This window comes from Brachyistius frenatus, unplaced genomic scaffold (genome assembly GCF_029030835.1).
Source record: "Brachyistius frenatus isolate BFR_SWC_R1_liver_20210118 unplaced genomic scaffold, ASM2903083v1 Contig_7, whole genome shotgun sequence".
Lineage (NCBI taxonomy): Eukaryota > Metazoa > Chordata > Actinopteri > Embiotocidae > Brachyistius > Brachyistius frenatus.
The window spans coordinates 7612413-7624832 of record NW_027210606.1 but is presented as its reverse complement, the minus strand read 5'-3'; the positions used below and the strand labels follow the sequence as shown (position 1 = coordinate 7624832).

At 41.7% G+C, this 12420-nt stretch overlaps 1 protein-coding gene across 2 annotated transcripts; it reads left to right on the top strand.

Moving 5' to 3' along the window:
- Positions 1-479: 479 nt before the first annotated feature.
- mmaa (metabolism of cobalamin associated A) lies at positions 480-10725 on the top strand. Of its 2 annotated transcripts, none has more exons than XM_069689259.1 (7): positions 480-524; positions 844-1275; positions 2257-2379; positions 2623-2793; positions 3496-3581; positions 4747-4896; positions 8373-10725. In XM_069689259.1, exons 2-7 carry the CDS (start codon positions 864-866, stop codon positions 8664-8666), a joined length of 1236 nt encoding a protein of 411 aa, XP_069545360.1. In that variant the 5' UTR covers positions 480-524; positions 844-863; the 3' UTR covers positions 8667-10725. The 2 variants fall into 2 exon arrangements, with proteins under 2 accessions (XP_069545360.1, XP_069545359.1); XM_069689258.1 differs by lacking the exon at positions 480-524 and adding an exon at positions 549-629.
- Positions 10726-12420: the final 1695 nt, after the last annotated feature.

Genomic DNA, 12420 nt, shown 5'->3' with positions numbered 1-12420 from the left:
ACTGCTGCGCTAAATGTTTCTCCAAGTGCAAGACAAATTTTGAATCTTTAGAATTAATCCTCTTGAAAACTAATTGGGGATTTATCTTTTTGCCAATGGGATCCACTATGTACACTACACTATATACACATAATCAGGGAACAATCAATGTGGGAATCACAACATATTACAGCATGTTGTCACGTATGATGAAGATTAGGAAGAGGAGGCAGCTTTTAGGTTCAGATGTGAAAGTTAAACTATGCTGCCACCTGCCGGCGTAAACGGTCTATTGCATCTTTAGACGTTCATTTGCTGAATTGTTTTCCCGTAAAACATTCGTTTGCCATTTTTTTTTGGCACCTTTGATACATTTCGTAGAAATGTCTGTCGTATAATTTAAAGACTTTAAAAAAAAAAAAAATTGTAGATAAATCGACGGAAGTACTAATGTGGGCGGAGCCTTACGTCAACGGAAACCGGAAGAAATTGAATGAAACTCGGGTGCTACGTAACCTGTAACACCGCCGTGCAGCTGCTGCGAGGTCAGCGTGAGGGCTTCTTCTTTTTTTTTTCTTCCCCTGTCCGACTGTGGATATTTTGTCTAAACTGTTCACTACATGTTTGACAGCTGCGTGTTTAACCTCAGAGTAAGTTACGGACAAACAGTAGGCAGACAGACGTCAGGTTGAAACCGTTAAAAACAGCCAACTTTAACGTTACTATTTGGATTTAACGTTACAAGTAACGTAAACATCAGGACAGGACAGGATGCAGCGTCTTTAGCTTTGTTGGCTTTCCTAAAACATTTTGCCGATGCATACGAAGAAGATAAATCACCGGTCCTGGTGTTTTTCTTTCCAGACGCCCACCTTTGCCTCTCAATGGCTCGGTTTGGCCTCTGCCTCCTCCGCCACGTCTCCTCCCTTCCCTCCTCAGTCGGTGTCCCGCCGCTCATCGGGACATGCTGCCGTCACCACCGGGTGGTCTTCACCGGGCCCCTTCTCCGCTACCAGATCACCAGCCCGGGTCACAGCTGCCAGCACGGGAGGGGCGTGAGCGCAGCCGTCGGCCGGCACGGACGGGACCTGAGCGGGCCCGAGGAGAGGCTGCTGAACAAACTGTATGAAGGCCTGGTCGGAGGACAGCGGGCGTCTCTGGCCGAGTCCATCACCCTGGTGGAGACCCAGCATCCGGGGAAGAAGCAGTTGGCCCAGGTGCTGCTGCAGAGGGTGCTGGCTTACAGGAGGGAGCAGGAGAGTCGCAATGGAGGGAAGCCGGTGGCCTTCAGAGTAGGTGTGTGGCTCTGGGTGCAGCCGGGCGTCTCCGTGAACACGAGAACTGGTCATGACGGTGATTTGATAAAGGATGTGAGGCAGCTGATCTGCAGGCACAGTGGTTCATGCATTTTTTTTTTTTTTTTTTTGAAGGAGTGCTGGGCATTATTTCGATCTCACGATATGAGATGAGATGTTGCCTTTAAATTTGACATGTCATGATATCGTGTAAGTGTTTTTTTTTTTTTTTTTCCCTGGTTTCAGGGCTGCCTTACAGGAAAGGGTTGTGGTTTTCTGAACCCAACAAACTGTTTCAGCTAATCTATAATTCACATTTGTATTTTCTTATGTTACGGCTGGTTTTAGAGACTGATATCCCTGATGTATATACTATGTATACCCTCTCTCCAGTGAAAACAGTAAATGCACACTAAACATACTCCTCGGTAGTCTGTGATAATTTTACTTAACACAACTTTTCTAATGGACACCTGTGAGTCCCAACTGCTTAAATGATTGATTTCTTCAGAAACCTTTAAAAATGTATACAGGAAGAGGAGTTTGGAAGCTGCTGGCTGAGTGAAAGGCTCCATACTGTTTTATTATTAAGATATCATATCGCTCAAGGTTCTCAACACCGTGACAAGGGATTCCTCTTCAGAATAAAATAATATTTAAGATTACGATGTGCCATATGTGAAAGTATTTTAGTGTTATTTCTGAAACAAAATCAGAACGTTTGTCATGTCAAAATATGGCAATTGATTTCTTCCCTTAAATTTATACGCACCCAAACGCAGACCTTTGGCTTTCTACTAAAGAACCAACTAAGTTGGTAATAATTAATTTTTTTAAGAGAGCTGCTTTATGTGCTCAGACCTGCAGAGTTAAGCTGCACACTGTTGATGTCACAAATGTGTTTTAAAGTTAAATAAGGTTAGAGAAACTATTTTTTTGGTGCCATTTGTTGCTGATTTGACCTCTTTCTTGATTTTCTCAGGTCTGTCCGGTCCCCCCGGAGCGGGGAAGTCCTCCTTCATCGAGGTGGTGGGAAAGATGTTGACGGGACGTGGACATAAAGTGGCGGTTCTGACTGTTGACCCGTCCTCCTGCACTACAGGAGGTAACATCTGCCACACGGAGCATCTAATGTAAACGTGATACAGATAAACACTTCTCGTTGTCTGATTTACAACACCGTGAATTTGTGTGCAATTCTTGTATATGAAAAGGTGTTTTTTTTGGGGGGGGGGAGGGATAAATGATTACTTTGCAGTTTATTTTTTAAGGCATTAAATGAAATCACAGTACAATTACAAGCAACACTGAACTCGTGCTGCAAACTGACTCGTCCCTCTTGTTGCAGGGTCTCTGATGGGTGATAAGACTCGTATGACTGAGCTGTCGAGAGACATGAATGCTTTTATCAGGCCGTCACCCACCTCAGGGACACTCGGCGGTGTCACCAGAACCACCAACGAGGCCATCGTTCTCTGTGAGGGGGCAGGATATGACCTCGTCCTGGTAGAGACCGTAGGTAAGCCACCGTGACTACCAGATGTAACTCAAAATAAATTGTTACTCACAGTTACAATATTTTTATACCGACAGACACATTTTTTTTGGAAGCTGTAATTTTATTTTTTCCTTTATCTTATTGATGCAAGATGTTTTGAATCAGAATCATATCGTCTCTTTTTTTGTTAAACAAAATATGTCAAAGCACATGAACTCCTCATTTCAAAGAGAAGCTCCCAACGTTAACAAGAAGTTTTTCCATTTCGACTGTAATATAAAAAATAATTAACATTCTCACCACGTTTTAGTTGTAACTGTCATTACTCAGTTTTTGATACTCAGTGACACAACTTGGTCAGTGGGAGGTCTGATTCCCAGCTCCGCTCATCAGGCACCTGCTTTGCATCTCAAGGCTAAAATGTATTCACTATGACGACTGTGAAGTTTGTAAAAGCTCATGATTATTCCAGACCAAGACCTTTTTTCCTTTTTAGTACTTGTATTGTTTTAACCTGAACATACGCTGTACTGTAAAAGCAAACACAGGTGAACTGCAGTGTAATTGTTGGGCACAAAATTCAAATGAGTGGGACCTGTTTGGGGCTTTATTTTTAGATTGGAGGATTATTTGGTTAGTCACTGATTTATTTTAGTCTGATTTTTGTGTAATTTTCGTATTGTTGGTCAGCAAATTTTCTGTCTTTTTTTTTTTTTTTCTCAGGTGTTGGCCAGTCAGAGTTTGCTGTGGCAGACATGGTTGACATGTTTGTGCTGCTGATTCCACCAGCAGGGGGAGATGAACTCCAGGTGAGTAAAAAGCTCTTCAAGATCAGATCTTGTTTCATCTGTTAGGATCAAAGGTAATCTGACGGGTTAGGAGGTTGGTTTAACAACTGGAATAAATGATTTACAGATAATTTTGTGTTCGATTGCCGCTGTTGTCTGGAGAATGTCCAGTAATTGCAGTATGTTTGGGCATTGATTATGTGAATATTATAAGAGCAATACACCATACAAATCTTCATAAAGTTTGATTACACCTGAAACTCTTTAAAAGATATTTAAAAGTTTAGGAGGACAGGTTTTATATAATATTTAGTATATTAGAAATGGTATTAATTTCAGCTTTCTCATTTTTATGCCACTGATAGATTAAAATGAAATAGTTTAATTTTATAAGTAATAATCTAGATCTAGAATTAAACTGGTTCTGAAATGTATTTGTAACTTAAGAAGAAACAGATTTCTGTGTCCACAGTTTTGTCAAGATAAAGAGACTAATAATATATGCTAATCAGTTTATTCATTAGCTAAATTAATGAATTCATTAGCTTAACTCATTATGATTAATCTTGTGGTGATTATGATGGGACAATAGGTAGCTGAGGTTGCATTTGTTTTCATTATAGTTATTGTTTCTCAAACAAAACAAAACTGAAAAAAGCTGCTGACTTCTAAATGAATTCCAATAAATATAGCATGTTATTCTGATTCAAATATGCACAACAGCACAGACAAAATGTTCTAAAACTAGTATAAGATATTCAATATGACTTAAATACAGAAAATAACACCTAAATAGAAAAAAACCCACAAACATTGAGAGCTACGTTATAATTCTGTACATCTACTCCAGCCTCAAGTCACCAGCTGGATACAACAGCCTGAACTGAAGCTACATTTCAACAGGTGAAAGGCACTTACAAAAAGCTGAACTGTTTTCCTTGTTGTGAACCAGACAGAAGGTGACATCCGTGTTCAGTGGAAAGAAAGTAACAATTTTACGTGTTGGTGTTATTTATTTATTTTTTTTCACGCAACTGGCAGCCTGGAAATCACCCGACCGCAGCCGCGTCCATCCATCACTCTGTACACAGACCTCTCAGGAGATTAGGCGTCTAGACGTCAGACTTATTTACAGTGTTTTCGACATTTAATGACCTTCCTCTCCGATGCCAAAATCTCTGTCCAGGGAATCAAGCGGGGCATCATTGAGAGGGCCGACTTGGTGGTGGTGACAAAGTCGGACGAGGACCTGGTGGTGCCGGCCAGGAGGATCCAGGCTGAATACACCAGCGCACTGAAGCTGCTCAGGAGGCAGTCCAAGTCCTGGAACCCCAAGGTGTGTGTAGGTTGATATATATATATATATATATATATATATATATATATATATATATATACACGTGTGTGTAGTGTGTAGTGTGTAGTGTGTAGTGTGTGGCGTGTGTGTGTAGTGTGTGTGGTGTGTAGTGTGTGGTGTGTAGTGTGTGGTGTGTGGTGTGTAGTGTGTGGTGTGTGAAGGAGATAATTGATAACTGTTTGACGTTTGACCCGCTGGGCAGCAGAAGTAGTACAGCTTTATGGACCCAACAAGCCATCCCATTGAGAGGTCAGCTGACCCAGGAGGAGGAGGGTGGAGGGGAATTTTGATGATGATGATGATGTCGTTATAGCGTCATGGTTTCAGTACTGCAGTGTCTCACCCCACCCTCCACATCCCATCTCGCCCGCTTGCCTGCCTGGCCTTGTCCTTTTGTTTTCCCAGCCCAGTGCAGCATCTGCCCACTGGGCAAGCTGCCAGGAAATGCCCCCCAGCTCCCGCCCACTACCACCTCCACCCCCCAATCCCGCTCCCGCTCTGGATACTCGGCTGCTGTGTCATGCATTTCGCTGATTAGAAGCTTGCACATTCACATAAAAGCTTCTCTCCTAGCCCTTCTCTCCTTATTTATCCTTACCTTAGCTTTCTGGTACGTTTATTTGTCTGTCCGTTCGGCCTGCTGTACCATCTATGATTTAGTTTCTCTTCAGACTCTGTCTCTCATCTGCACTACTCTGCTTCACATTGCATAAAAACATGGCTTGTGGATGTATGAGAGCTAACTACTTTTATTCACAATAGGACTTACAGTTATTTTCTCAGTGAAATAATCCTTTGGTCGATGAAATGTTTGTAAAAAGAACCCGATCCAAAGTTCCAGAAGCACAGTGGGTCATCTTTAAGTGCCTTTTGTTGTCTGATCATCAAACCAAATACCAAAGAAATTCATTTTATGATGATGTAAACAGACAAACCTCACATTCAAGGAGCTACAACCAGAATAGCTTTAGAAATTCAGTTTGAAAACAGAATATTGATTGATTACACCATAATGGTTGTTGATTCATTTTCCACCTCTTGACTAACTGATTCTTCAAATCAAGAATAAAAACTCCCTTCAAATTGAAATTGTCGGTTACCGATCTCCTAAAATCAAGTTTATCTTGAGTGCCCTAAAAGTTTCTCTGGTCATGTCTTTGTCTTAAAGAGGCACTCCTCCAATTTTACATGTCAAAGTTCCAACAATATAGAAATGCAGTCCTGAATTCCTCGACTTCTCTTTTCAGGGTAGATTCACTCTGACCTGGTGTTACCAAATTCACTGTGTGACTATTTGGAGCTGGCCGGCCTCCACACGGGATCGTTTTCAGTCGAGGCATCGTACCGGGCGTAGACATCGGGTTCATTTTTAAACTATTGAAACAGCCTTTGATCAATCGACATTGACCACCATATGTACCGAAACTCTACCGCTGCTGTCACTACATGTGGGTCTCTTCTTCAGAGTGCCTGAGCCAACGTTAATGCAAACAGGGTTTCAAGACCATAATCACAGCGAAGGAAACTGAAACTGCGAGCAATAGTCTGGCGCAGCCATGCTAGGGTCACTCATGTTAGAAAAGATGTTTTTCTTTCACTTACCTCAAGTGGAGTCTTTGTAACTATTCCCATAAGGAACTAGTTTTCTGTGGAAATAGATCCACTAAAAACACATCCAGACTGGGGAGGTACAACAACAATAATTATGAGTCAACATTTAGAATTCTGTGAGGACCAAAAACAAAACTCCGCCTTTATATAAGAGAGATAACTATTATATAAAAACAGGTAACTCTTTTATATAAAGGCAAGAAAACGTATATCTGAAAACCTGGAGAAATTCAACGAAAACCATCTGCATGATAACAGTATTGGAAAAAAATATTTTTTTCAACTAGCCCTTTAAAGAAGGCAATTAGAAAATAGGCAGTGCAGTTAGTCACACAAGGTTTTATTTCCTGTTTTTGCATCAGATTGAATTCCAGTCTTTGTCAGATCGTTCACTTAATGATGTAATTAGATGGGTTTTTTTTATTGGCTTTTTGATCCCAAGCCTCCAAATATGTTCAAGGCTGCCATATTCAACTTGACTTGTGAAATTATCTCCCTATTGAGGATTCATGGGGTTCATTTTACATCAGTTCTGTCATCTTTTCTTTCCTCCTCCAAACTGCCTCTCTCCTCTTTATTCACCAGTGCTTAATGGCATGGTAAAAAAAAAGAAGAAAATCACCTGTTAAATAGGCTCTTCCGCAGGTCTTAAACATACACGTGAATGAACGCAACTAATTCTTTCTGTTCCTGTAAATATGAAGCACTTTAACTTCTACACCGACTTGGAAATCGAACGTTACCCTGAATTTCATCATGTACTCTTGAATCTGCAGTGAGCTCTGAAGTGAGACATGCAGTCACTTGTTGAAGCGCCAAAGTGAAATCTATCTCCACATTGCTTGTGTGAACAAAATGTTATGTGGAGACAAATACTCGATTTGTATGGAAACATGACAGCTTCGTGCAGGATGGAGGCACTTCACCCCCTTCCCCCCAAAAAGCTGTAACTCCCAGAATCATGTTCTTTTATGATTAAAAACAAAACTTAATGCACTTTTAAATGATGTTTTTGGCAAAAAAAAAAAAAGTTCATTTTGTATTGTGGAAAGTACAGTATGTTTTCTTTCCATAGTTTCTTCAGTGTTCGGTTTTTAACATAACTAATATTATTAAAACTATTGATTTTTTTTTTATTTTTTTAAATGGAATCAACACAGACATTTTAAAAGTAAACATACCACGGTTAGATCAACACTTTTTATCTACACTCGTCTGAAAATCATTAAAGATGCTGTAAAATGAATGGAAAAAATAAATACAGCAAATTTCCTATCAATCTTAAACAATACATCAAAAGAAAGTACCACTATCAAAAAAATGTGTGCATATCTTAGCAGATTTTAACCTCATTTTTGATTAAAAAAACCCAATTATTTTTAGGACAGCTGACAGTGAAAAGACAAGTTCAGATGGTATGGCATGTAACAAATGTTCTCAGCTGTAACTTGGAGGTGTTTTAAAAAAAATGAGACACATAGTACATTTAATAAGCAGAGTATTCCTGCTGCTCTCATATAAAAGGCTGATTGTCCCATTCTGAGTGGGACAGATTTCACCTCTGGCAGGAGCTTGAGTTTTCTTGGAGATGGTCTTGAAAGTTGCTTCATAGAGGATCTGTGGTTCCTTACAGAATATCAAACATGAGGCACAACAGACCACATGACATGTAAAACTTTCCATACTGAATAAAGTATGGCAGGAAGTTCGCTCTGTCTCTGTTCCTCTGACATCCTCAGGCTGAACGGTCGACTTGTCCAGATAACCACCTGAATGCTGAACAAGAGACGCTTTGAATTCACACTTTCACCCCTCCCCTCCCCCCTCCCAAACTCCATCCTCAGGTGGTGCGTGCATCTTCACACACCTTTGAGGGCATCCCAGAGGTCTGGGCCAAAATGGAGTCGTACCAGGACGCCATGTTGTCGAGCGGTGAACTGCAGGGCCGGCGGACGGCCCAGCAGAAGATCTGGATGTGGACTCTGATCCAGGAGAGCGTCCTCTGCCATTTCCAAAATCACCCCAGTGTCAGAGAGGCTCTTCCCCGCCTTGAAGAGAGGGTCACCAAAGGAGTCATCTCTCCAGGCCTGGCTGCTGACCTGCTTCTCAAAGCCTTCTCTTCTTCATCATCATCATAGGGACTACACCTTTTGAGAAGGATGGATGCCTCATGGCTGATCTGGGCCATTCAGTGGCAAGGAAAGCAGGACAGAGAGAGAGCATGTGTGACCTTGAGTCTGGTTTGCACAAAAAGAAGCAGTCTTGCTCTTTTTACACTTATTTTTAGATTTAAAACACCTGAAATAGAGGTCACCCGCCCGCAGAAACGTTTCAGTTTCTCAATGCTTTAATCCGAATCCCAAGAGAAGGATAGAGTGCTGACAGTCGTCACTTCGCGACACATCCATGTTTGGCAAAATGAAATATTTCATTTGTGCAGTGAGGTGGGAAAACTATCAGCCGCCCGGTGTTGTGAAACAGCTGCTGGGACTGTCGTCTTGGACAGAAACACAACAGACCCTCATGAGCAGTTTTAATGAGATCATAAAGGTCATGTTGGTACAACTGAAGAAGAGTTTGTACAATACGCTTCATTTTTTACGAACAGGGACATGAAATGATGAACTGCGACTTATTCATGCCACGACTATTGTCATGACAAATACTGCTGTGGAAATATGTGTGATAATCGATTTTCACCTTCCTCATGATCAACGGCACACAGAAAGTGTTCATGGAAGGATCAAACTTAGGGAAATAGGATTTCTTATAATCATTTATTGTTGGTGCTGTAATGACAAAGAAAACAAGACTTGCGCTGCAAAATGTTTTTTTAATTCACTATTTTTGTTTTTGGGTGAAATCGTATTAAAAAAAAAACCAATGTGAATCTGAACTGGATAAGTGAATGACATTCTGCTAGATTTGATCAGTGCAGTTGGCCGAGCCTTTCTCGATCCCTGTGTTTGTCCATGATATGAAGAAAAAAGGGGGAGTGATTAATGTTACCGCTACGAATATTAGTCCTGAGATTTGTCAAAGATTTAATGAAATTTCTTTCCTGCTCTGGTGCCAGAAATGTCAGTGCGAGGTGTCCTCTGAATGAGTCAGCTGCACGGCTGCTTCTAATTCAGGCAAAAACACACTTTAATATTTTCAGAATTAACTTCATAATGCAGTGCACTCCTGGACACCACCAGAGAACTGAAGAGAAGTCACACACTCATAACTCCAGTGCAGCTACTTTATTAATTTAAAGAGACAGACGGCTTTATTCAGGATAAAGCAGGAGAGTCCGGTGTCGGTGACGAGCAGTCTGCTTGTATTGTCTATACGGAGGGTGTTTCCCAATCACGTCAGTGTAAACTAGGGCTGCACCTGCCTGCTATTTTTTAATGCTTGTTAATATGTCAGGTAATTTTGTTTTAAGTAAAATGTGAAAAAAAAAAAAATCTCCAGGCCCCAAGTTGACATCTGAGGATTGCTCTTTTTCTCTGACCTGCAAGTCCAGTAACCCGAAAACGTAATAAGAAGCTTGAACCAGCTACCTTTGTGGATTTTTGCATTAAAAATAATGATAAATGATAAATCAATCATCAAAACATTAAATATCTGTTGATCAACTAATTCAATATTCATCTTATCAGTTAAGCCTGAGTCTGAACTCCAGTTTTATTTAAGGAGTTGACTACGAATCTGCACTTTCTCTTTTCATGTTTTTGATGTTCCTCCATTAAGCCGGCACGCGAAGCTCGCGAACACGAGGTAAAGCAAGTTAAAACTGAACCCACAAAATATGTACACCACAAAATCAAAAAATAACTTCATTAGAAGTGTTGAATCCACTCTTTCGTCATTTTTCGATGCAATCTTATGAAGTTGTGCTGGATTGCGTAATAATGATATGATATAAAATACAACAACGGCCGTAGTATTAAAAATATACTAAAATATCAAATATGTTTTGTAAAAAGTAATACGATCCAGAAAATATAGAATAAATCAACTTGGCTAAGACAGTTTAAAAGGTATTTACGTTTTTGTGGGCAATTTTTCAAAAGAAGCGATGGTTTAAAAACAATGAACAACTGCTGGCAGAGCTTTTTTATTGTATACATATGGGCTTCATATGTCAGAAATATAAACCTGCTGGTGCTTTACTTATACAATAAAGACTTTAGTCCTTGCAAAATTTGACATTTCAGACTGAAGAGGGAGATTTTTCTTGGAAAACTTTGGGCACAGAAAATTTAGTGTAATTTGTTCTTTCTTTTTTCTTTTGTGAAGCACTTGTGAGATGAAATAAGGCGTGAATAAGTTTCTCTGGGTCAGTTTCTGACACTAATGATTGGATTCGATAACATTTTACGTATGTATATAGTGCTCATGACAGCATGTCCACCCTGTGTAGGTGTACGTTTGTGCTGCTTCCAACCACTAGAGGTCTCCCAAATACCACCCAGCTCTGGATTCATTATCCTAATGACTGGCCCCTCAGTGCCAACTGCCCTCCACGTCTTAGCGCCCCCGCCTCCTACCCCTCCATCCATTCTTCATTGAGGTTGCCTAGGGTGCCGGGTCACTCAGGGGTGAGGACATCAACAGCTGCCACTCTCCTGGAGCACAGGCTGTACTGTAGCCCAAGCCCTCCGTACCAAACCCTCCTCCTCAATCCTGACTGAAAAAACAAGAGAGGCGCGATTCTTCCAACAGCACAAAACAGGAGGGTTGAGTGTGCGACTGTTCGGCTTTCAACCTCAACCCTCTCTCTCAAAATAGGCTGTATTTCTAGGGAAAAGGCCGAGTGAATTCAATACTAATCTGTGCTCGTCCTTGCTCGTGTGCTTTTGGAAACACGGAGTCTGAGCCCCCCCAACCGCTGGATGCGCTCCCAGGTCGCTGCTCGTTTGCTCCCGCCTGCGTACGAGAGGAAGAATGCCCCCTGAATGCAGATGGATTCATTAGGTCTGAGTAACACCCTTCTCCTCCATCATGCTGACACAAACACATACACACTGTAACTGCTCTGGCTTTGCAAAAGGGAACAGTGAGTCCTGCAGCTCTGGACGCTCTTCACACACACACACACACACACACACAGGCATATACGTATACACACACAGTTGTCTCCAGTGTAAACAACACCATGCGGTTTCACTAAGGAAGATTAACTCAAATGCTGCCGGATCGTGTTCGGCCATCTTAGCCTAAACACGGGGCCCGTCCACATGTGTTCAGCATTTAGCTGGATCTGTTGAATGTAAGCAGAAGACAGAGACAGGCTCTTTGATGAGGTTTTTTCATCTTTAATGGCAGGGTTTGTATCGACAGCCTTTCTTTGTGTCAGCAGTCTGAATTCAACATGCTTTCCTGGTTCAGGACAAAACTAAACGGTGCCCTCATACTGTTGGAACTACAGTCCAGAACCCCCCCCCCCCCCCCACACACACACACACACACAAAACCTCAAGGTCTGGAATGAGCGGTGAAAAACCGGGCTGCTACAGATGTCAGGAAATCAAAGCTGGCGTATTGTTGCATGGACAGACATCTATGTTTTTCGTCTTGTTGGTTGTACGAGCTTCTCAGTTTGGTTGTTTTCTGGTACGATCACGCCGTTGAGGGAAGCCTGACACGGGGAAATGTCAGACTGGCTCTGCTACGGCTGATTTGGGAGCTCTGTGTGTGTGTGTGTGTGTGTGTGTGTGTGTGTGTGTGTGTGTGTGTGTGTGTGTGTGTGTGTGTGTGCGCGCGCGCGCGCAACCGGTCATGGGCTGCTGATCCACAAAGCCTCAGCCGTCCCCGCTATGTTTGCTCTGCTCCTCACACACGAGCACATAACATCACACTCTCCTCCCCTCCCCTCTTTTTTTTTTTTACACATGAACACCC